The sequence below is a fragment of the Impatiens glandulifera genome, chromosome 5 (assembly GCF_907164915.1).
Source record: "Impatiens glandulifera chromosome 5, dImpGla2.1, whole genome shotgun sequence".
NCBI classification, from domain to species: Eukaryota; Viridiplantae; Streptophyta; class Magnoliopsida; order Ericales; family Balsaminaceae; genus Impatiens; species Impatiens glandulifera.
In genome coordinates this window covers 35,260,492-35,287,619 of record NC_061866.1, presented here as the reverse complement: position 1 = coordinate 35,287,619, position 27,128 = coordinate 35,260,492, and the positions used below count along the sequence as shown (strand labels likewise).

Genomic DNA, 27,128 nt, shown 5'->3' with positions numbered 1-27,128 from the left:
GCGTGTGAAGGTTTGATTGGGATTGGAGGTTGGGTTGCCAAGTGATAAAAGGTAGGTGAAATTGGTATTTGGATTTGTGGTTGGTTTGTTGAGAGATAATAGGCCGATAATATTAGGAATGGTTGTTGGTTTGTCAAGGGATAAAAAGGTCGGTAATAAAGGATCGTAAAAGCACAAGATTAGAGGTTGATTGTGATTGGTTGTTGGTTTGCTAAGGGATTCAAGACATGTAATTGTGAAAGTGTGAGGTTACGAGATACGATGTCGATTGAGATTGATAATTGGTTTATTGATGAATAAGAGGCTGATAATATTGGAATTGGTGGTTAGTTTGACGAGGGATAAGAGGTCGATTTCGGTAGTTGGTTTTTTAAGAGATAAAAGAGGTTTGTGAAAGTGTGATTGTGATTGATGGTTGATTTTTTGAAGGATAAGAGGCATGTGAAAGTGTGATGTCACGATATGGAGAGATTCATTGAGATTGGTGGTTGGTTTGATGAGAGATAAGAGACATGTAAAAGTATTGAGGTAACGATATGAGAGGTCAATTGGAATCAGTGATTGGTTTGTCGATGGATAATAGGCCGCTAACAAAGGATCGTAGGGTCACAAGATTAAAGTTCAGTTTTGATTGGTAGTTTATTTGTTGATGGATTAGAACCATGTGAAAGTATGAGGTCACGAGATGAGAAGTCGATGAGATTAATGGTTGGTTTGCCAAGTGATAAGAGGCCGGTAAGATTGAGATTGATGGTTGGTTTACTAAGGAATAAGTGATCGGTAACAAAGGATCGTAAGATCACGAGATTAGAGGTCAATTGTGATTGTTGGTTAAAAATATATGTGAATGAGATGTTGATTGACCGAAGTGTGAGGTCATGATATTAAAGATCGATTGGGATTAGTGGTTGATTTGCCGAGGAATAAGAGGCATCTAAAGTGTGAGGTCACGAGATGGAAAGGTCATTTGAGATTTTGGTGGTTGATTTGACGAATGATAAGATACGTGTGAAAGTGTGTGAGATCATAATATTAGTAATGAGAGTTGTTTATTGGGGAAAATAAAATTAATGGTTAAATGTGTGATTGAGATAATTTGTTGACCGAAGTATGAAAGTGAGGTCACAAGATGAGAGGTCAATTGGATTAGTGGTTAGTTTGCTGAAGTGATGATAAAGAGGTTGCGAATAATTATATGAAATGGTTAAGGTATAAAATACTCAAAATGAGGTAACAGAATTAGTAATGAAATGTTCATTGGAGAACCAAAAATATTGATGGTTAAATATATGAATGAATTTATTATTTTACCGAAGAAATGAGAATAAAGAGGTTGGTGATATGATTAGATGGTTGATTTACCAAAAATGATGACAAAAGATGTTGGTACTATTGAGATGGTTAGTACAGAAGTGTGGTAACAAAATTAGTAATATGAGAGTCTATTAGGTAAGAAAGAATATTGTTAATAACCGAGAAATGAGAGTAAGAAGTCGAAGAAGAAGAAGTCGATTATGATGAAAAAAAGTTAAATGAATGCCTTTTTATCAAATTTATTATCATTTTTTTATGAATAATGAAATAACGATGAATAAGAGAAGAAAAACGATCACTAGACTATTCTAACCATTTAAGTTCTCTCATGTTTAGACTATAAATGTTGACGATGAAAAATTTAATGAAGACGATGATCATGATAACGATCACATAGAGATAAATATTATTTATTTAAACTTTGTAAATCTAAATGATGATGATGATTATACAACTTTTCAAATAAAATCACAAGTATGGAAACAACATAAGAAACTAATGGTAAGACAATGCTAAGTTCCATTCCTTTTTATTCATACATTCCAACATGTTCCAGCATTAAATCCTAGTTTTAATCAAACTAAGCAACTTAATAATAATTTATTCCATGTGACAATGAGATCATGATCTTAACTTTATTTTCTTGTTTTTTTTTTTAGCTCATAGACGACTCATCCTCCCAGGACCCATAGATTTGGCCTCCTCTCTAAGCTCAAACTTCTTAATTTTTCCAGTAGAATTCTTGGGCAACTCCGCTAAGAATTTGACTGTCTTCGGCACCATGAAGTGAGGCATCCTTTCACGACAATATTCCACCACCTCCTTCTCCGATGGACCCACTTTTATCCCCTCCTTCAGGCTCACAAAAGCGCACGGCGTCTCCCCCCAAAACTCATCTGGTCTAGCCACCACCGCTGCTTCGTTAACGGCCGGGTGCATATAGAGAACCGACTCCACTTCCACGCTACTAACGTTCTCTCCCCCGCTTATTATCACGTCTTTAGATCTGTCTTTTATCGACAAATACCCGTCTGGATCCATCACCGCAACATCCCCCGAATAAAACCAACCATCTTTCATGCACTTGGATGTTCCCATTGGGTCTTTCAAATAACCCAACATTAAAGACCCGCCCCGAATAACTACCTCTCCAAGGGTCGAACCGTCCCGCTTCACGCTCTTCCCGGTTTCCGGATCAACTACATCAACCGCAGTCATCAACAACGTTCGCACTCCCTGCCTTGCCTTCATCCGTGCCCGATTATCAACCGATAGTTTATCCCAGTTTGGATTCCAGGCACATGACGCCACCATGCTAGCCGTCTCCGTCAAGCCATATTCGTGGCTGACAACAAACCCTAACGCCTCAGTCCGTATGAGCACGGCTGCCGGAGGGGGCGCGCCGCCGGTAAGAAACTGGACCGGGTTTCGGAGTGGTTTCTCGTCGGGGCTGTTGGTCAGCATGGTGAGGAGAACCGGGGCACCGCACATGTGGGTCACGTTGTGAACACGAATCGCTTCGAATACGGAAGGGGTGTCGAATTTACGGAGACATACGTTAACGCCGCCCATCGCCGCAATTCCCCATGGTAAGCACCAACCGTTGGCGTGAAACATTGGTAGGGTCCATAAGTAAACCGGCTGCCTCGGCACCGCCCAATCCATTAAACAATTTATGGTCGCCAGTAAAATTCCGCGGTGGCAATGGACGACGCCCTTCGGCAACGAAGTGGTCCCGGAGGTATAGTTTAGGACAATCGGGTCCCACTCGCTAATTGGTCGAACCCACTCAAAGTCCGGACGACCCTTGTTCACAAAATCCTCATAAGTGGAGACAAAATCAACGGCGGTGGTCGGGGATTCGAGTACTTGACCGACCTCATTGATGAGGATGAGTAAGGGACGGGGAGAATTCGGTGGGAAGAGGCAGAGAGCTTCGAGTATCAGGGACGAGGACTCGTAGTCGACGAAGATGAGTTTAGATTCGCTGTGACGGAGGAGGACGGAGATGGTGCGGGAGTCGAGACGGGTGTTAATATTGTTGAGTACGGCGCCTGCCATGGGAACCGCAAACTGGAGCTCGTACATCGCCGGAATGTTTGGAGCGAGAACGGAGACGACGTCGCTCCGGCGAATGCCGAGGGATTGGATGGACGAAGCGAGCTGAAGGCATCGCCGGTGGGTCTCCGACCAATTGTAGGTTACAGAGTTATAGATGATCGATGTGCAGTCGCCGTAAACTGTTGCAGCTCTCTCTAGGAATCCCAACGGCGTCAATGGTGAGGAATTATTTGGTCCAGGCTTTAATTGATCCATCTATATATCTTCTTTTTTGTGAAAACTCTCTCTATAATATATAGAGAATCAAAGCAAACAAAATGAATATAAATGTTTTGATCGATTAAAATCTCAACACACAATCTATTATATATAATTTTTTGCACATGTCTATAAGAGAAATTTGCTGGCCCAGCTTGAATTGTTTCTCTCTTTCTCTCTTTGTTATTGCTGAAGGGGAGAATCACAATTTTAAGAAGAAACAATGAAACTAAAACCATTAAATAGTATATATATTTTAAAAAGGGTTAATATTTTTCTTTATAAGTTTTTTTTTTTTAATTTTTTTAAGGAAAGAAATTGATTCATAAGTGAATTTGAATAAATCTGATTTAACTTTTTTTAAAGGGTTGTTTTTTATAATTAGAGTTACTTTTAAAATCTTTTTAAAAGAAAAAAAGTAAGAGATATATATTATATTTATATTTAATATGAGAAATATTATTCAAATAGATTAAACTTCATTAATTAAGGTCAAAAGTATATTAAAAGATGTGAAAAGTGGATAAAAAAATGTTAATTTGACAAATTTGTTGATTATGTAAATTCTAGATAATTTATTATTTATTACAAGTTCTTTCTTTATTTTTATTTTGATAAAACTTGATAAAGTTTTCAAGTCTTTACTTCAACAGACTATTTGGTATCAAGATTTTTTTTGTTTTTATTAAAATTGAAAAATCTCTCAAAAAATATGGAATTTGGTAAAAAAAAAATTAATATAATTATTTAGAAATTAAATAAAATACTTTTGTTTTTAATTATTTTTCATCCATTTATAATTAAAAAAAACCATCTATTTTAATCATACTCTTCATACTAAATATAAAAAAGAGATAATTGATATTTTATCTCTATATTTTTCATAAATTATTCCTAAATTAGATAATGTCTAATTTATTTATTTTTTTATTAAAAACTATGTCTTAAATATATAAAAAAAATATATATAGTTAAATATATTAGTATTTTATTTTAATATTTTAAATATTGATAAAATAATTAGTTTAAAATGTCATTATAAAAATAAATGTCATTATAAAATTTATCATAGAATATTTTATAATAATAAGAAAAATTAATATTTAAATTATTATTTTGACTAAAGGTTAGCTAGTATAATATAAATTTTAAAAAATAAATAATTTATTTAATATGATATATTGATCTTTTTTAAACAGTTAATAATTTTTTTTATTATTTTAATTTATAATATTACTATTTATGAAAAAGGAATTATATTATTGTTAATGAATAAAGAAATAATTAATATTATTTAAAAAAACTCAAATAAAAAGTAAAAAATGTTTAATAAGAAAGATTGAAAAACAAAACAGTAAAAATTAAAATTATTTAAATTATAAAAATATATTTAACTTATTCTATTTATTTTTAAAATCAATGAATGATGTATTTAAAACTAAAATATCAATAAATAAAATATTATATATTTTAAAAAGTAATATTATATATACTTTTTAAAATAATTTATTTTATTTTAATAATTTAGAAGATTAATATAATTGTTACAAATTAACCCAAAAAAAATACTAATATAATATGTGAAGCTAGGTAGTTGTCATGACAGATTTGGTCATGACCTAATATAATTAGTTAGTTTTTTAATGCCAACTCATTAGTGTTTATGGACTCTACCATTAATTAACGTTGAGTAAAACTTATTTAGGAATTAAATTAATTTAATCTTTTTTTTTCCTTTTTATTCTAATGGCATTAAGAGTTGGATACTAACCCTAAGTTTATGAGTTTGAGCTAGTTATGCTACAAATTCTGCAAATTGTTAAATAGTTAAATAGTTAATTTTGTTTGCGAATTACATACTTAATCTTTTATCCCATTTTTTAAATTTAATATTCCTTCAATTATTTAGATTTTGGCTACAAACTATTTATTTAGTTTTACTTTTTAACCTTAGAAAAAAAAAAACTTTATAAATTAAGACAACATATTTAATTATTTATATTTTTTACAATAAGAACAAAAATAACCAGTATAGCTCACATAGGCACTATTATACACATTTTTTTAAAAATCATGTTTTTTATTTTGTAAAATGATGACTATTTAAAAGAAAAACAGATACCTACTACTCTATTTCAAATGTTAGAACTACTTTTAGATATTTTAAAATACTTAATAACATTTTTTTAGTGTTCCTTTATTTACAAAATATAAGCTAAAATTTAAAAAATAAACAAGTAAATTATTAATATGCCAAAAATGAAAAACAAAACTGAATATCTGCAGACAGCACTCAGCAGTTGGATCTTGTGGTGCGGATTGTCCAACTCTATTGTCATTAAATAATTAAAAATAATAATAATAATTAAAATAAAAAATCAAATTGTTAAAGTCTTAAAAGCTGTAAACTAAAATTCAAGGATTTTCATGTTTTGAAAACATAAAGATCTCAAACAATTATAAGAAGTGTATTTTTTTATTGGAAAATAATTTGCTAGTTGTATTAGAAGAACATAATAGAATAAGATATATATATATTTTTTTCAAATTCAATATTTTCAAATGAAAACTTGTAATTGCAAATTTTATAATTGTGACTTTATAGGTTTTCTTATGATTTGGATAATATGACTAGGGGTTAGGTAAAGACTAATTTTTATTTATTTATTTAAATTTTAGTGTTGCCTAATTAATAAATGAATCAAAATCTCTCATTTTTTATTTTAATTTATTATTTCTCAAAATAAAAGGAAAAAAAACAGTTTATTGTACTTGTCATGTATGATTGTGTCTTTTTCCTAATTAGTTACTAAACCTGATAAATTTAATCCTAATTCTAATGGTTTATAAATTTATATATGATTGATTATGTAAAGTGTGGACTATCCAGGGTGAACAGTTGAAAATGAATATACTCCGTGGAGATTTTACAATGAATATTTGAACTTTATTTTATTTTCTTAATTTTTTTTTTTGTAAAATTATATCCATCAACATTTATCTACAATTTTAGCAAGGGACATATATTCCTACAACCGTACAACCAAAGTTTTACCGATGTAATGTTTCATTATCACAAAAGCAGTTGAAAACGATATATATAATTTCATAAGTCTTTTTTATATAACTTAAAAAGGATTTTTAATTGACATTATATTGATTTAACCATTATTTACTAAACAAAAGAAGGAGACGTGCTAGATAACACAAGGGGTGATTGATTTTTCAAGGCCTAGTTTGATGAAGGGTTTTTGAGATAAAACTCAGTTTTTATCCCAAAACCAACCATTTTATCAACCATCAAATTAAATAATTTTATCATTTAAATAACAAAACTACGCTCTAATTTTATTTTCTCTCTAAACCATCGTTCTCTCACCTACACCATATCTTCTAAAGTCAAAGGGCAAATTAATCTTTAAATTTTAAAAACCAATTTTTTCCTACTTTTTATCAAACAAGGGATTTTTTTTTTTAATAAAACCCAGACAAAATCCAAAAAATCACTTCCTCAAACAAGGCCCAAGAGAGATTTCAACCGAGACCTAATTTCAAAATCATATACAACACCTATTTTTGTTTACCAGATTATTAGTCATATGTAATGCAATATTAGGTACGTGCCTATCTTTTTGAAATTACTTATATTCTCATTTATTATATAATTAATAAAGCAAGGTTAATGGAGATTATTATTATTATTATTTTTTTTTTTGGTGTGTGTTATTGTATAGAGTGAGAGTTAAGCCCGGTTGGCCCTCAAGCCGGATGATGAATAATTTTATTTATTATTTTTTTCTTATTTTTTTTTAAAGAAAGTAGAGAGATTATGATGGATATCAATTATATCATTTGTATACCACTCATGTGGCTCACCACTTACAAGGATAATTTATTTATAATTAAAAAATATTCTTACTTTAACCCTTTCATTAATAGTCTAGCCGGTCATAATTTGACAAATTAAATTCATTCACTAAAAAAAATATCCTTATAATTTCTATTATAAGTCCTCTTTATATTAAAATATATTAGGCATGTTTGGACTAGAATGAAGTTAAATTTAAACTAATATTATTTCATCTAAACTAATTTCATAATAATATATTTAAAAATATTTAAGTAAATTAAAAAAATTGCTCAAACTTAGAGATTTTGCAAACAGAGAATTCTCCATTATATCAGTTATAGATTGAAAATTATTTTTCCTTATTAATTTTTGTAAAAAATATATTTTAGCCCGGATTGTTTTTAAAATCGGACTCCACCATTGTAAAAGTGATTCTGACTTAAAACACTTTAAATATAAATAATTGTGAAATTTTACTTTAAAGTGTCAGACTAGTTTTCTAAAATAATACTATAGATGTGTCTATCTTTAATGAAATTATTTATATTCTCTTAATTCTTTTTTTTGTGTGTACTTATATATTTCCACAAAAAAAAAAAAGAGAGTTTCCATTAAAAGGATGAAGATGATTACACCTATGATGACTACTAATTATTACTATGGAAAGATTATAGTTATAAAAATGTGAAAGCTAAAGATACCTAAATTATATACTCATATATATATATATATATTTATTTATCAAGGTGTTTTATGGTTTTATAGTTGAAAATATTAAGGTTTCAACTTAATAAATAAATGTATGTGGTTGGTATAAAATTGTGGTTGGTTATGTAAATAAATAAAGTCAGTAATTTTTTTATTAATCATTGTGATGTTATTAATAAGAGGAATAATGACTGTTAATAAAACATAGAGTTTAAAAATGTTATGAAAAAGAAAAAGATATTATTTAAGTTTGTAATTAGTTAATGATTATAATTATTTGCATTTAAATTTTATAATATTTAAATAAGAATATTTAATATTTTAATTAATAATTTAAATAATTAAATGATTGAGAAATAAATAATGGAATAGTGATTTAAAATAAAAAATCCCCTAAAAATATTTAAAGAATCATTGTGACCGAAACCCATGGATTGAGTAAGAAGCAGAATATCGTGCATAAACGTTCTTATTTGACTCGGAAAATTTGTTTTAGACACTTAATCGTGTCGTCTCTTAGTCTTATCCGTGTAGTATTGTGTCTTGAACCACTTAAAATATTATAATTCACAGACTCTTTCGTGTCGTGTTATTCGTGTCTACGAGTTTATTCATGTCTACGGGTTTATTTGTGTTTACAAGTTTATTCTTATCGTGCTAACTCGTATTTAAATTCATGTTTCGTGTTTTTCCGACTAAATTGTGTTATCTTGTCAACACAATTGTGTCTTGACACACTCAAGTTAATTATTTGTTTATTTATATATATTAAATTATATTGTTAGTAAAAATTATAAAATATGATTATTAATTTATTTTAATTTAAAAAATTTAAATTAATTTAATAAATTAAATATATTAAATTTATTAAATTTATTAAATAGGTAAAATGTGTAAACATAAATTTTAACATATAGTTTCATAAATAATAATTTGAATGTTAATTATTTAAAATATATTTTAAAACATACAAATAATTATTAAAATAAAATTAGTTAAATTTATTCTTATAAAGTTATTTATTTAATTAAAATCTATATATATCAAGTTAGTTAAATATTATAAACGTAAAATTTTATAATTTTTAAAATATTAGATAAGAATTTATACCTAAGTATATGATATTTATTATTATATATAATTAAAATTAATGGAGAATTTTTTATGATTTTTTTTAAATTGTTTTACTAACTTTTTAAATTTTAGAGTGATTTAAGATTTTTTAAATGATTTATTGATATACAAATATTACTCAATTATTACTACAAGTATAAGATATTTTTTTAAAAAAATATTATTAGAATTGATATATTATTAATTTTTTTATTTAATATAATTAAGAGTAGTTTGAGATTTTTTAGGTTGAAATACATTTCTATAACTATTCACTATTGCATTTAATTAATAAAATTAATTTAATCTTTTTATTTTATAAATTGATATTTTTTGTTAGGCAAAATTTCTTATTAATTTATAAAATTTTGGAGTGATTTAAAATTTTTTAAAATATCTGATGATAAACAATTAAATATGTGATCAATTACTAAATTACTAAATTTTAGAAGTGACATGATAATTTGATAATGTTAATATAAAGAATGATAGTTTGAGTAAAAATATAAGAAAAAATAAAAAATGTGGGTAAAAATTATAAATATATATATTATTATATTATTAAAATTAAAATTATTATCATATATTTATTATTTATTGTATTAATAACTGAAATTATAAATAATTAAATAATTAAAAGTAATTAATAAATGTAATATTGAAGAGAATTATTAATAGACTCACATTTCTATTCATATAATTTATTTTTTTATATTTATATTTATATTTTATTTTAATTTATATTATTTATGTTAATATTTTTAATATTGTATTTTAGTTGGTTTAATTTTAATTATATATTTTATATTTATGATAAATAATTTATTAATTTAATAAAATATAATAGGTTTAGAAAATGTTAATATGAGTAGCTTAGGTAATGTGAATAATTATGTTTATGTCGTTTTGTGTGTATACTCGTGGTCGTGTCGTGTTTATACTCGTGTTGTGTCCATGTTGACTCGTAATCGTGTTACGATCGTATAAACTCATAATCGTGTCATCTTGTGCTTGTATCGTGTCAACCTAAGATCCGAGTGAGATAATATCGTATTGTATCGTTTCGTATAAATATCGTGTTAGATTGTGTCGGTTTGTATTTATCAAATCCATTGCCCAACTCTAGATTGAGTAGCCAATCCCTGGGACTCGTAAGTATTATTAATTAAGCCCATTAAGTCAAGCACATGAGTATTTCAAAATACTCCGGGAAAAATTAAATACTTGTTTATTTTATTATATATAAGAATTTAATGATTTATAAATAAAAACTCATTTATATATATACTAAAAGAAATCAAATTTACCAGGTTAAATTACTTAAATCTCTTGTTTGCTGGAGGGTTTCTGTCATTCGAGAATCGTCTTGCTCTTATACCAATATGTTAAACTTGAAACTATAACTTAGCTTTCCGAGTTCTTAATATCAAGAATCGAGTTCTTGATAGCTGGGACCGAGTGTGAAATTCTATAATCAAGCGCAGCGGAAATAATATGAGAAGAGAATTCGAGGTTAAAGAGAGAAGAAACAAAGATGAGAAAAGAATACTACTAGAATACACCTAGTAGTCCAAGATAGAGGTTCAAAACCGAGAGAATAATTAAGAGTAAGAACTTTCACAAAGCTTTCATTCATGTCCAAAAAGTGGGGTGGGCATCAGCATTTATAGCAGCTGAATTACCCAAGAGTAGTCGGTTACAATCTTGTTACAACAACTTTTAGAAATAACAAAATTCGGTTTGAAAACATAAAAGGAAAGCAAAACAAAATTATTAAACAAAAAACAGAAAGTGACCCATGTGTACAATAGGACCGAGAAAGGGTGCTGGAATTATTTTAGGACCGATGCATTATCTTAGAATTATTAAGTGCTCTTCTGGACTAGAGTTGTACACAAGAATATCCTATAAATAGACAACAACAAATTTCCCAATAAATAGTTTAAACAGATGATTCATAAGTCACATAAATGTAGAGGGTGCATTAGAAAGTCCAAATGGCATAACCATCCACTCGTAAAGACCATCTCTTGTCTTGAAAGCGGTTTTCCACTCATTTCCAGGTCGTATTCGAATTTGATGATAACCACTTCGTAAATCAATCTTAGAACCAATTTTGAAGCCATGAAGTTGATCAAAGAGATCATCGAGGCGAGGAATAGGAAATCAGTATTTGATCGTGATTTTATTCACCGCCCTACTATCAACACACATACGCCACGAACCATCTTTTTTTGGCATAAGAAGTGCTGACACCTACAAGGACTCTTACTTTATTGTACAAGACCTCTTGCTAGAAAGTCTTCAACTTGTCGCTGCAATTCTTCATATTCCTTAAGATTCATTCTATAAGTAGCTTTATTTGGGATAGACGCACCAGAAATTAGATCAACACAATGTTGAATGTTTCTCATGGGAGGAAGGCCCGTAGGAATCTCTACAGGTATGACATCAACAAATTCTTGTAAAAGTGGCCGCAATTGTAGAGGAATGATATTATCTTCCTTGTTTTCTTTCAAAACCACCAATGCAAACGCCCCCAAGGATTGATTCATTACATTCTCAAATTGTGATTTGGTGAGAAAATTATTTCCTTCTTCTTTTGATGGTTTAACAATGTCCTTCATTCATGAAAGGTCCCAAAACTATTTTTTCTCCATCTTTTACAAAAGTATAGGTATTTTTGAATCCATCATGTTCGTTTTCCTATCAAATTTCCAAGGTCTTCCAAGAAGCAAATGACAAACATCCATAGGGATAACATCACACCAAACTTCATCTTTGTACTCTTCTCCAATAGAAAATTGAACGAGACATCGATTATTTACCTTTACTTCATTACCTTTCCGAAGCCATGATAGTTTGTAAGGTCGAGGATGATTTACGGTTTTTAATTGCAGCTTCTCCACCATAGATGTAGCCACAACATTTTCATAGCTTCCTCCATCGACAATGATGTCAAGCACCTTTCCATTTGACGTGCATATAGTGTGAAAATATTATTATGAAGCCATGAATCATTTGGAACATAAGTGGTGTTGAGGATACTCCGTATTAATAAAGCTTCCCCATGATCTTCATAAGTGATATCTCCCTCCTCGTTACATTCATCGTAAATTGGTGTTGTCTCCTTATTCTCTTCTTCATACTATTCCTCAATGAGTGTAATGATTCTTCGATTTGGACAATCGGTGATAAAATGTCCGAACCCTTTGCACTTGAAACAAGTTTTTTGATTAGTCGGACCACTTGATTTTTTAAAACTAGAACCAACATCCTTACTTGTAAAAGATTTATGTTTTACGTCTTTTACAGCTAGAATATTCTTGGAATTAGAAGCACTTCCTCGGTTATAGGCACCACCACCCGATGAAAAATGTCCCCCAAAATGACTCGATTTTTTTGTTGTTTTTCAACTTTGAGAGCCAACTGACGCATACGTCATTATATGTCAAATATTGCTACAATTGGACCACATTTTCAATTTCATATCGTAGTCTTCCAAGAAAATGAGCAATAGTTTGTTCTTCCGGCTCCAAAATATCGCACCGCATCATAAGATTTTCAAATTAAGCCACGTAGTCTTCCACATATATATCTTTCAACCTGAAGTTGTGATATTTGAGAAAAGCATCTTGGCGATAATTATTCGACAAAAAATTCCTCCTTAACTCCTTATTCATTTTGCCCCATGTTTTGATCTTTTGCTTGCCATCACGCACACATTGCTTCTTAAGGTGTTCACACCAAATGGACGCATATTGTTTTAAATTTGATAAACACTAGCTTCACCTTGTTATCTTCTTTAACATCTTTGAACTCAAAAACTCTCTCAACGGTATTGAGCCAGTCAATGAATTCGTCAGAATTATTTCTTCCATCAAAATTTGGAATATCAACTTTAAAATCCAAAAACTTGTGGCGGACATTGTTTCTTTGGAACCGTTAACCACGAGATACACGGCAACTTGCGTCATTATCATCATGAAATGGATTGAAATCCTCATCATTATTTCTAGAACCATCATCTGAATCATGACCATCAACATCATGTTCACGATATTCGCCATGCGAAAGGCGTTGCTCAAGCTGTTGCACTTGTCTCCTTATATTTTCTAACTCAATATCACGAAGGTCTCTTTGACGAGGTTTATGATCATCATCGTTTGGTCCTCTTCTTCTCTGACCAGCCTTTGTAGACCAAAGATCTGATACCACTTTGACACCGAGAAATTAGAGAGATATGAAGTAACACAAGAAGTCACTCGACACTCATCACTCTAGGAATCCACCAAAAGAGTTTAGAGCAAGATAAATAGAAAATAAAACTTCTAAACAAGCTTAAGAGATCAAGGTAATTATTATTCAAAAATGATTTGTCTTTCGCAGTTACAAAAAGGCCTATAAATAGGAAAAACTAAGAAGTTGTAACAACTCTCCAAAACAAACATAAATAAACTTTAATACTAGGAAGTTGGAAAAGCTCCCCAAAAAGAAGTAAATAAACTTTAATACTAGATAATTAAATACTATAACGGCTTATCTCCAAAAGTGACTATTTGAATTCCACCACACTTCATTAATTTGATCCTATCTCTTTCACTTCTAGAGGTTTTCTAATTCCAGCATCACATGTATATTGTTTTCTATGCATTTAATAAAGTTTAAAATATCTTCATATATGATCTTATTTTAAATTGTTCCTTATATATTTATTTTTATTTGAAAATATTCTTTTGTACATATATTTTGTTTGAAATTACTCATTATATATTTAATTTTGTTTAAATTTAAATACCCTAAATATCTAAAAATATGTGTTATAAACCCATTAATTTATGTTGAAAATATGCACAAATTTCTCTTATCCATGGTATATCTATTTTTTATTTTCCTAAGTCTTACTGCGGGCAAAATTTTCACATGCCTTTTGAGATTACTTTTCAAATGACGACGCATTTATTATGTTCAATTTGTTGACAACGATGATGTTATTACTCATTCGTCTTCTCCATATTTAGATATTATGTGTTTGTGTTGTGCATCCAAAATCATATCTAAATAATACAAAATATTGATGTTGAAAGAGAAAAATTGTCTGATAGGTATATTAAAGATTACGAAATATATATATCGTAATACAAAACTCGTATTATGTTTGAATCAACTAGTTAGACAATACTTACACCAAAATGACGATAATCCCCATAGTGAGAATAAATGTGATTTGATTTGAAGATGAAATGAATTTATTAGTCAAAATAAGGTCTAATCCAAATATGAGAAATACAACCTAATTGGAATATTAAGCGATCAATGCTTTTAAATTAGTTATCAACAATGTTCAAATTTTGACAATAGAATAAGAAATATTCACATTTGGAGTTAGATTTTTCATTTTGTAATATTTGAAAAAGTCTAACTATTTCAGACAAAAATAAATGTACACAGATCAATTTCAAACAAAATAATGTATACGAAGATATTTAAAACTTAGTTAAATGTAGAGATACCATTATACTTATTACCCTATATTTTTACATTGCTTGAATTAGGGTCAGATCTAAGAATTGAAATTAGGGTGAACATGAACAACATTTGAGGTAGGCTTGAAAATGTTTTGGGAATAATGGGTAGGTCTTTACTTAGTTTTGAAAATTAATTAATATTTTTATAGAAAATTAAAGGTTATGTCACATTTTAACGTTATTTGTTTTTCCTCGTAGTGGGCTTGAACCCACCTCAGTCCTAACGTAAATCTACTTGTATGATATTCTAGTGTATAGTCTTCAAGAGCATTCTTGATCATGCACATGTGATACCCAATTCTTGAGACAACGAAATTGGGGACGAGGTTCTACTTTTATATGCCTATTGAGGGCAATTAGTGAGACATTAAATTATGATGTATAATAATTAAATATTATAAAAAGTATAATATATAAGTAGAAGGCAGTTATATATGAGAGTAGATTCTTTGTTATCGAATTTCCCTGCTCCATCTGTTCCTTCTCACAAGTAATGGGAAAATCGTAATTTGTTTTTACGATTTTACTCTTCCCTGTGAGAGGGAGCAGGGAGCAGTGATCTAATTTCGTTATATATAGACATAAGTACACATTCCTGTGATACTAATTAAACCTTATTTTTCGACTTCTAAAGATGATTTTATGTTGTCATTTCCCATGTGTATTAATTAACAGTGGAGGTGTTACCAAAAACTGTCTGTTCCCCTGTTTCCTTCACATGGAGGGACAGGATGATAATTAATTTTTATTTTAGTTTAAAATAAAATAAAATTTATTTATCATCATACCTCTCTCTATGAGAGAGAATAAGAGAAGGTACAGGGGAACATACAACTTTTGGTAGCAGATGATCTTACCTCACTAACAGTGGAGTGGAGGCCTTCGGCTATTAAAAACTGTCTATCCCCCTGTTTTCTCTCACGAGGGACAAGATGATAATTAATTTTATTTTAGTTTAAAAAAATATATATTTACCATCATACCCTTCCCTGTGAGAGAGAATAAGGAGAACATCAATTTCTAAGGATGGTTTTATGTCGTCATTTCTTTATCACATATCCAGAGGGAAACCAAACAGTTATAGGGAGAGACATAAATAAATAGGAAAAGTAAATGAAATTGTATTTAGAATTTTAATCCGAAAGTGGTAGATTTTTTTTTATCTATTTAAATTATATATATTATTATGTTGCTAAAGTGATTTTTTATATCAAATCATTGTATTATAAAATGATAGTGGATTTAAAAATGATCACGCAAATCCACTTGAACTAGGAAAGAATCCTAATAACGAATACGATACAAGTTTAGTTGTTAAAATGATTTTGAAATAGTGAAAAATTGGAAACTATTTTTATTACTCCAGACATGATTTTTATTAGCTTATTTGATAATCGTTATCTATGTCTCAAGTTCTTATACCAGTTTTGAATCAATGTAGAATATTTAAGTGTCGGTAGCATGGGACATCTAAGTCTTGGTTGATAGTTATGAGTCAACTAATTCTATTTAAGTCTTGATTAATAATTTATGAGTAAATGCGAAGTAAGGAAATGCACAAGTAAAGTCAAAGTTGGAACAAGCAAGGAGACAATAATTGATAACGCTAAGGATAGTAACAAAGATCCCCTAACATACTGAAACAGATTTTTTTCAGTTAAGTTCTGGTACAACTAAAGGGAAGCTTCTTAAGAAAATCCCAAGAAACAAGGTAATCATTGCTCATAAATAGTCATAATCAAATGAAACAGTTTAATCACCAATTGTGAAAAAAAGTGCTAAATAGAAGAAAAAGAAGGGTATTCAAATTGTCCCATCACTTGCAAACAGAGAAAAAGTAAAGAGAAAATAGAGGATCAAATGAACAGTAAGGAAAAGCTAACATTGATGCTTAAAAATAATATATTCACAAAAGAAAAAATAAATTACATAGAAGAAAAAAATAACAACGTTTGAATGCAACAGAGCTTAATCAAAGATGTAATTTCTAATCAGACTATTAATACTTTAAGTTTTGTATACTTCTGTCTTTTACTCATTTGTTTAATCAATGACAGAGTTTGTCTAGATTTGATCTTGACTGATTTTGGATTCATCCCCACTTTTGAGTTTCTATAATGAAATGATATTAAGCCGTTTTATAAAAAATAAATAAATAATTTATTAGTTATTAGAATAATGCAGTTTTTATCATTTTTAGAGAAATATATGTATGAAATGCTATTATGTTATGGACCTGTGGTGTTGAAATTAAATGTTTACAATGGTTTGTAAATTACTTTATATGTTATAAAAATGAAGAAATGCTTTGTACTCAGACAGTACAATCCATGTATATAAGTATATTTGTTTTGGAAATGATATATATAATAGTTATAGATATAGAAAATGTGTTATAATTAGTTTTTGAACTAAACGTTAGTTAAAAAAAATTTAGAGTATATAGATAAAATCTTGCATTTATGAATTTATGTTTAGTTTAATAAATAACATTTGATGACTACACCTTCACTTGTAAATTTTTGGAATTGGGGTATGATGCCACAGTTTAACTGTTGATGTGTTTATGTTGTTATTGTTGGAATTTAACTAATTTCATTAATTAAATGGAAATGATATTTAGGCTAATGAAATTCACACCAAATTCAAATGTGAATTAAGTGTGAAATTAATCCAAATGAAATTCACATGAAATTCAAATATGAATTAAAGTGAAATTAATCCAAATGAAATTCACATGAAATTCAAATGTGAATTAAAGTGAAATTAATCCAAATGAAATTCACATGAAATTCAAATTGAATTAAAGTGAAATTAATCCAAATGAAATTCACATTAAATTCAAATGTAAATTAAGGTGAAATTTCATCCAAATGAAATTCACATCAAATTCATTGTGAATTAAATTTGTTAATTGTTACAATTAACATAAATGTCTTGAATGAGGCAATTAACAATTGTAACTACAAAATATTTATTGTAGGATGTAACTTGCAAAGATGATGAAAAGGCAAGCAACGATAATCGTTGGATGAATGGATGATGGATTAGTGACCGGTGGATTAAAGAATTGATTATGAGTTTAATTTTCAACTATAAATATCTCTTCACATTGTATTCCTCTCCACACATTATCTTATCACTTCTCTCTCTAGAATTCTAAAGTCTTTCCTTGTTCTTGTGAGTGTTCTTGTGAGTGTTCTTCGAGTTTCTTGACTCGACCATTTTTGTACAAAACCCGGTGATTGTGATTCAGGTACTTTTGTCTAGTTTGCTGTTGTAGTGGTTTTCTGTGCTAAATCATTGCAGGTTCCGTTGTACCCTGGGAAGCAGCCACCGACGAAACTCTCCAGCACAAACGGGAGACGGTGAAACTGTTTTAAGGGAACTGTGATTCCACAGGCCTCGGAGCAAACGAGAAATTTTTTTTTCATTTCTTAAATAATCTGTTGTATTTGTTTTATTATCATTGTATTATTTTCATATATCATTTACGTATAATTTTCATGAGATAAGATTACCAACGGTTATTAGTAATTATAAGGAATATTCTTAACATTGAGAAATGTACAAGCATGAAATGCATAAGTTACATAGAGAAGTTAACCATGGCGCGGACCAAAGGCTGAATAGGTGCATGCTAAAAATAGATATTTGCGTGTAATTAATATCATTGCACATTTATTTGTTGCATTCATGACAATCATAGTTTCAATCAAATTAAGACATCATCATTTTCCATGAAGAAATGATCATGTGGAAGAGCTTTAGATCTTTTTTGTTTTTGTTTTTTCACTAAATGGATGAGCTCATTGACTATTTGATCTTCCCTGGAGCATGCTATTTAAGCTCAAACTTTTTGTTTTTCCGGTTGAAGTCTTAGGCAGTTTCTCCATGAATATCACGGTCTTCAGCACCATGAAGTGAGGAATCCTTTCAAGACAATATTCCACCACCTCTTTCTTCGATGGTTCCACTTTTATCCCCTCCTTGAGGCTCACAAAAGCGCACAGTCTCCTCCCAGAATTCATTGTCCCTCGCTACCACAGCTGCTTCCAGGGCCGGCCCAGGGGCAAGCCCGGAAGCCCATGGGCTAGGGCAGACCCACCCCTGGGCAGCCCAATTCTTATAATTTTTTTTTACTATAACTTACTTTTTATCTTTCCTTAACCCTTTACACGTTAACTTTTTTTACTTTTTGTTTTTCTTTTTCTCCTTCTATAATCTTATTATTTTATTTTATATTATTCTTTCCTAATTTCTTAATTTAATATATTTTCTTATAAATCTATAAACTTCTTAATTTAATATATTTCCTTATAAATTATATAAACTTCTTAAACTTGTTTATAAATTTAACCTACTATATCTTAACTTTAACAATTTTATTTCTAATTTCTGAATTAGCTCTGAAATTTATTAAGGTATGTTTTCTAATCTCTTCGGATCTTATAATAGAAGAATCAAACGACGAAATGATGCAATGACAAAGTCACTAGTGGGCTCGATTTCCAAATTATTCAATGCAAAAAATCAAAGTTCTATCTCTTCGAATTCGAGTCTTAGAGATGAAGACATAAGTGACAGAGAAAATGATACTATTAGAGATGAAGAAGCAAGTGATGAATAAATGATGTCATTAGAGATGAATGTGATAATGAAAAAGATGAGAGTCTTCAATATGAAGTTTTAATGATTTGATGAAGGAAGCCAAAACACTTGCAAATGAAGTTGGTATTGATCCGATTTTCCCACAAAAAAGAGTTGTTCGTAGAAAGAAGAAATTTGATGAGGATGTGAAAGATGTTGTCATTCAAGGTCAATCATTAGAGGATAACTTTAGAGTTACATATTTTCTCCAAATTATTGATCAAGCCCTTACATCACTTAGGGATCGATTTAAGCAATTTGAACTTTATGAAGCGATCTTTGGATTTTTGTTTAATGCAAAATTTAAAAGTGTTAGTGATGAAGAATTGAAGAAGTATTGTATTAAATTAGAAAGATTCTTGGAGCACAATCAACTTAAGGACATTGATGGGGACATATTATTCCAAGAACTTCAAGATTTGAAAACAATATTACCGATGGAAGTAAAAAAAAGCGATTGACATCCTCCACTTTATAAGATCGTATTCGGAAGATGGTTGTTTCTCAATGGTATGGATTGCTTATCGAATCTTGTTGACTATATCGGTTACTGTTGTTTCGGCAAAAAGAAGTTTTTCAAAGTTGAAATTGATAAAGACTTAACTACGAAGTACCATGTCACAAGAGAGGTTAAATGGATTAGCTATAATATCAATTGAAAATGAATACTTAGATAAGTTAGAGTACTTTGACTTGATTGAAAAGTTTGCTTTAAAAAATGCAAGAAGAAGCTGTTTTTATTGAATTGGATAGTGCTAATTAGAATTTTTTTTTTATAATTGATGTTATATTTTAATTTTGTAATGTAATTGATACTAAATTGGAATACAATATATTTTATGATTCGATTAAACTGGAATACTAATTATATATATGTATATATTTATTTTTGTCATGTCACACTAAATTATCTATTCCTTTTCTTTTACTGATATTTAACTATTTATGTTTTTAAGTATATTATTTAAAACTAATAATTCTTATTTGTGAGTAAAAAAAATGTTGGGTCTAGGGCAGCCCAACGTTGCGGGCCGGCACTAGCTACTTCGTGGTGCGTAGAGAGAGTTGAATGTTAGATTTATTGGGCCAGTATATATAAATAATGTGTTTGGACTATAATTTATTCATAACCCTATTAATAAAGTGATCTATTAAATTTATTTAATTATTGGGTTAAGTCACGTTTGATTATTGATATGGTACTGTTTATTATGTGTAGAAACCGAATACTTTTTTTTTATTATTTTTAATGGATTAAATAATAAACAATGGACAATGTAAATAAGGTTATGGTCTTCAATTCATAGACGACAATTTTTTTTCTTATAACCTTCTATTTGGATTCAGGTGCCAAAATCCAACTTGCTTTAAACGATATATAAAAACGCAAAAAAGAAAAAAAAACAAGAAAACACAAATTTATAGTGATTCACTTAAAAGAGCTACGTCCAGTTTAACCGTCATCATATTTCACTATTAAGAAGAAGGAATACATAATTTTGCCTCATACTATTTATCTCTCTAGAATTATGCCTTCATAAAATCCTTAACAATAACATATTTATAAGGTTGTGAATGATATTTTTTTACGTTGAATCGTCTACTTGAAATTGTTTTCTAGGATCTCTATTTTTTTTAAGAAGTAGTTTTAAAAAGTCTAAATTGTGAGGGGAAATAATTTGAAGGTTTAAAAATTTTAAGCTTATAAAAATAAGGCTTTGTAGACAACTCCATAATATACCATCCTGTCGAATCTGAAAGAAATGAGAGTTTTTTAATGGGAAGTATGTCATAGACATACTTTCAGTTTTTTCAAATTTTAATTTCCTCACGACCAAAGAGTTGCCACCTAATTTTAAAAAATGAAGAAATTAAGTGAATGAGTTCGGCGTTTAATTACGTTTAGGAAAAGATTTTTTTAAACGCTATGTCCCACAACGACTCTAAGATCTCTACTAATTAACTTTGGTCATTTTTAAAATCACTTACGCTTTACAATATTTTAAAATATTTTATATGCTAACCTATGATCACACAAACCACAAACTTACATGAAAAAAATAAAGCCAACAGAAAAAACCCAAAATAAAAGCCTAAAGCCTAAACACAAAACATAAATACATGAAAAACATACACATAGACTGTAGTTAGCCTCCACGTTCGCAACCTATATTTTAGCCGAATTGTGAACCTAACTCATTCAAACAACACACAATAGGCCGGTCCTCAGTCCTCTAGTGCAGCCAACATTCAACAATATCGGTCCTTAGTCCCCAGGTGCAAGCGACAATGGTCCTTAGTCATTTGGTGCAAGCAACGTCAGTCCTCGGTCCATAGCGATGTGCAACAACATCGGTCCTCGATCTTTAGCGTGCAACAACATTGGTCCCTGGTCAGTAGGTTCAGATTCTTAGTCGTAGGTGAACAAAATATCGGTTCTCAACTCATTCGGTGCTGAAAATGTAGCCAACAACAGGTGCGCCCTCTTGGTCCTAGGTTAGCCACGGATGCAGGAAATGTAGCCAACAACAGGTGCATCCTCTCGGTCCTGGGTTAGCCACGAGTTCATGAGTTCTCGGTCCTGGGTTAGCCACTAATCTAAGAAATGTAGCCAGCAACATGTGTATCCTCTTGATCCTAGGTTAGCCACGGGTGTAGGACCTCACGGTCCTAGGTTAACCACGAGTACATGAGTTGTATCTAGCAACAGGTGTATCCTCTCGGTCCTAAATTAGCCACAGGTGCAGGAAATATAGCCATCAACATGTGCATCCTCTCGGTCCTGGGTATGTTTTTCTCATTCGGAGACTCCTCTAGTGCGCTCCAGGGTTCGCTGCCTCGGTGGGATTCACCGTTACAACAGTAGGGTCTGCTACTTCTAGTTTTTCAATCTAGATCCTAATTTACTAACTACATAGTGGCCAATCTTTGACCCAGATTTTATCTAAATACATAGGTTAGTAATAAATTATACAACAATAATTTAATTCAAAACTATAAGATCAAAACATGCAAAATAAGATCAAACGAAACAAGGCAGAAACATTTTTTTTTCCGGTCAAGTGACCTAACTTTCCTTCAAAATAAAATTCCAACTGGACTTAAATTATTAATTTTGAAAATAATTTAGAACAACCTAGGCTGATTTCAATTTTAATTCATTTTTAAATGACGTGACCGATAGAGTTTTTACATTATGGTTTATCATCAGTCAAGTGTTGTTTGAAAATTATAATTTTAGTTTTGGTTTGGGCTGAATCTATTTATTCTTAAAATAATTAAATTGAGTAAAAACAGAATTTATTTTTAGGTTTTTAAAATACAAGATGACCGAAAATATTAAATCTTAGGCTAATTTTCATGGTTTTGGGTATTGATTTAAAAAAAATAGAAATTTTATGTTTTTTTTACTGTTTAATTATGTTACATATATACATATTTATAAGATCATGCACAAAATAAAGAAAATCAAGCAATATTAAAATTTAAAGCATGCATATTTCTTTATCTATTTTTTTTTTAGTTTATGTTTTTTGTTTGTTATATTTTATTTTTTAACTAGGTTATATATATATATATATATATCGCCTTTCGGATCGGATATAATAAATAAAAAATAGAGCTTACAAAGAAAGTCTGACGAGGGACACATGTGTTTAGGACAAAAAGAAATGTCAATCAACCAATTATAATACTTAACTTTAATTTAAAGTTCCATAATGTCCAACATACCTAAACAGTGGCTAAATAGGACTAAACAGGAACACAAAATTAAAGTACCATTTTATAAAAGGGATCGACACTTCAAATTCATGCTAGATGTCCATTCAAACTTCTAAGATAAGCTTTAATTTTTTATTAATTACTCTCTTTTTTAGGTATGGTAGTTAGCGGTCATGATCAACATCTAATTAGATTAGCCTATTAGGCTTGACATTTAAAGAAAATAATTAAATACGTAGTAAGATTTGGAACGTACCCGGAATTGAAGGTTTAAACACACTGTCCTCCAAACTTTATTGATGTAACTTCCAATATATTACAACAGGGTGATGGTGATAGAGAGTACAATAGAGAGAGAGAGAGTACAATACAGACTTCAGGGGTCGTTTTTGCCTCCTCTTCCAACCCAACATAAACAACTATTTATAGTAAAACAATAAACAAAAGTTAAAAACTTGAATAGTGACTCCCGGGATTCCCGGGATAAGTTTTTTCCGCAAATTACGGATCTTGTCTTCTTCTTCTGCAAACAGTACCTCCCGGGATTCCCGGGATAAGTTTTTTCCGCATCTTTAGGATCTTGCTTCCCTTTAAATTTTGAACTGGCTGGATGATGATGATCCAACGTCTTTTCTTGAAATTTTTTCAACCAAGGTGTCTTTGATTGCTTCGAAAATGTCTTCAATGCCGACATCACTTTGAGCGTCTTGGAGATAATCAGATGCCATAGTTGAATCTGATTTGTTTGATTTATTATCATCTTCAAATTTAGACATAAAGTCTTTCTTCATTTCTTTAATATATGTAGTTATCATCTGACTCTTTGATAAGTTCTCTGACCTCATTCGAAATTTTTTGGAGATATAATCAAACGGAGACGGTGCTTTAGCTACTTGTCGTTTTTCTTCATACATACTTATTTGCTGGTGTAGGAGGTCCATTGTCTCCTTCCCGAATCGCTCATTTGTTTCCTGATCTATTCTCATCATTTTATCCCAAAATTTATAATGAGATGACCTAAACAGACAGGGAATGCCTGTTTTGGTATAACCAAATTCAGGAATCCATTTTCAAATCCATGGAATGGAAAATTCAGTAAAAAAGAAACATGAAGCTATTCCTTCAATATATAAATTAGCTTCTTGTTTTCTCAGAAGCTGGGGAGATACCTCACTCCATTTATCAAATAGGACCTTGATTTCTTCTAGTAAAACCTTTGGGCTAGGACCAAAACAGTAAAACCAGTCTATGAACCAGTGGGGAATGTCTCCTCTATAGACATTTGCACATACCTTGATGAACCAGGAATGTTTATATTTATTCTCATAATTAGAAGCCTTAGTGAAGGCATCACAATAATCCCAATAATTAAATTTGATTGTTGTCGTCTTATTAAACGACAATTCTTTTTCTTTCATTGGGGATATTCCCCAATCTTCCAACGAAATTGTCTTTTTTATTATTATTTTGCTGAAATTATAAATTTCTTTGTTCGCCCCAGAGAAATGTGATATTTCACATGACCCACTTTGAATAAGTATTTGTTCGTAAAATATTCGGGTCTTGTAAGTCTTTGATGGTGTGGATGTATTATCCAAATACCTTTGCATTATTGTCCATGGCTCACTCTTCCATTTGAGGTCCTTTTCTTCTAGGAGAAATATAATTTCTTTATATTCATTTCTCATAAATTCAATATTATTAGATTCTGATTCTTCATCTCCCAGTATTCTGGCGTACGTTGGATTGTCTTTTTGACTGTCCGTACTTTGAGATAGATCCATTGCTATCAGCTTTTGTTTACCATACTGAGATATGATCTCTGGTGCTCTGCCCCGACCTCTTCCTCTGATAGAGGAGGGTCCTCTTCCTCTATTAGAGAAAGATTCATAACCCCTTCCGCTCATTCCGGTAAATTTAAAAATTCACGGGTCAAGAAATCAGGAAGATTATTATCTATCCCTTTTTTGTATGTTATTTCAAAATCAAATGGGGTTAAATGAGCTTGCCATCTGGCAAACATTTGTTTTGATACATCATATTTAAAATCTTTTTGGAACATGAATTTAGCTGCATTGCAATCTGTTCGTATAATAAATTTTTGATTATATAAATCATCTTGGAATTTTAAAACACATTTGACTATCGCAAGAATTTCTTTGGCGATTGTCGCATAATTCTTTTGAGAATTTTTCCATTTTCCTGAATGGAACTTGACAAGATAGACCTGTTTTGTTTCTGGATCTAATTGAGTTAATATTCCTCCAAATCCTATGTCAGAAGCGTCAGTCTCAATTACCTTTTCCCAATTTGGGTTACTTATCATTAAACAAGGAAGTACCTTTACTTTATTTTTAATTCTTTTAATAGCCTCTTTATGATGGTTTGACCATGGTTTTGAATTCTTCTTCAGTCTTTCATATAAGATTGATGTATCTTCTGTTAGATTTTTATAGTATGGAGCCACATAATTTAGGCTGCCTAAAAATCTTTGTAACTGTGTTTTATCAATGATCATATTAGGGAATTTTTCCGCAAATTCTATGTTTATATTAATAGGAGTAATATTTCCCTTTTCAATGATATGACCTAAAAACCTTATTCTTGTTTTAAAAAGATCCATTTTTGGTTTAGAAATTACTAATCCATTTTGAGTTATTATTGTTTTGAACATATTTAAATGTTTAAAATGGGTTTCAATTATTTTTGAGCAGACTAATATGTCATCAATGTAAACAATTATAAATGTGCTATAAGGATTAAAGATATTATTCATAATTTTTTGAAATTCGGATGGAGCATTTTTTAATCCAAACGGCATCACATTCCATTCATAATGTCCTATAGGGACATTGAATGCTGTTTTATACCTATCAGATTTTTCAATCTGAATTTGCCAATATCCTGATTTTAAGTCAAACTTTGAAAATAATAAACTATCATATAGTCTATCTAACAGATCCTTTTTATTAGGAATTGGGTGCCTAATCCATTTTAATACTTTGTTGAGGGATTTATAGTTTATTACTAACCTTGGCACGCCTCTTTCGATTTCTGAATGTTTATTTACATAGAAAGTCGTACATGACCAGTGTGATTGTGATGGACTTATTAACCCCTTTCTGTAATAGCGCATCTATCTCCATTTTGCATAATTCCAGATATTCTGAATTCATTTGGCAAGGTCTTGCCTTTGTAGGAATATTCTTTTCATTAAAAGATTCCTCATATGGTAGTGAAACTATATGTTTCTTTCTATCCCAGAATGCATTTGGATGTTCATTACAAATATCTATTGAAAGTTGGTCTTTTAGAAGAGCTATTTTTTCTTGTAATTTAGGATTTTCTAGTTGTTCATCTATTGTTATAAGACTTATTTCTTGCTTTAGAAAGTATATTTGATCTTGTTTTGTTTTGATATTATCATATATACTATGTAACATTTTAGTAAACGGTTCCACAATAAATTCTAGAAAAATATCATATTTCTGGAAGGTTCCTGTAATACCTTTATTATTAATCATCTTAATAGGATAGATTGTGTTTAAAAATGGGGTTCCAAGTATGACCTGATTTGATATATCTTTAGCAAGTATAAAACTTTGAGGAATGCATTTATTATCAGTACATATATAGGCTTTTGGAAGCTTATATTAGATTTGGAGTTTATCCCCCCTGCATGCCATAGGGTATGGCTTGTTTTATGAAAATACCTAGTAGGGATTAGTCCTTCCTGAATAACATTTAAATCTGCTCCGCTATCAACAAGAGTAGTAAATGACCTTGTATAATGATTATCTATTAGGAGAGATATTTTTATGTGCCATTTTTGGGATTTAACCATTTATATTGTGGATAAAAAAATTTCTGAGAAGATATTTTCTTCAATTTCTGTTTTGTTGTCATTATATTGATTATTTTCG

The 27,128-nt window shown here is 30.0% G+C and overlaps 1 protein-coding gene across 1 annotated transcript; it reads right to left on the bottom strand.

The window, feature by feature from the left end:
- Window positions 1-1,974: 1,974 nt before the first annotated feature.
- LOC124940278 (2-methylpropanoate--CoA ligase CCL4-like) lies at window positions 1,975-3,630 on the bottom strand. Its single transcript, XM_047480783.1, has one exon. It carries the CDS (start codon window positions 3,628-3,630, stop codon window positions 1,975-1,977), a length of 1,656 nt encoding a protein of 551 aa, XP_047336739.1.
- Between the last annotated feature and the right edge of the window lie 23,498 nt (window positions 3,631-27,128).

Coding starts and splice junctions, on each gene's coding strand:
- LOC124940278 (XM_047480783.1), bottom strand. CDS start 3,630: ATGGATCAATTAAAGCCTGGACCAAATAATTCCTCACCATTGACGCCG.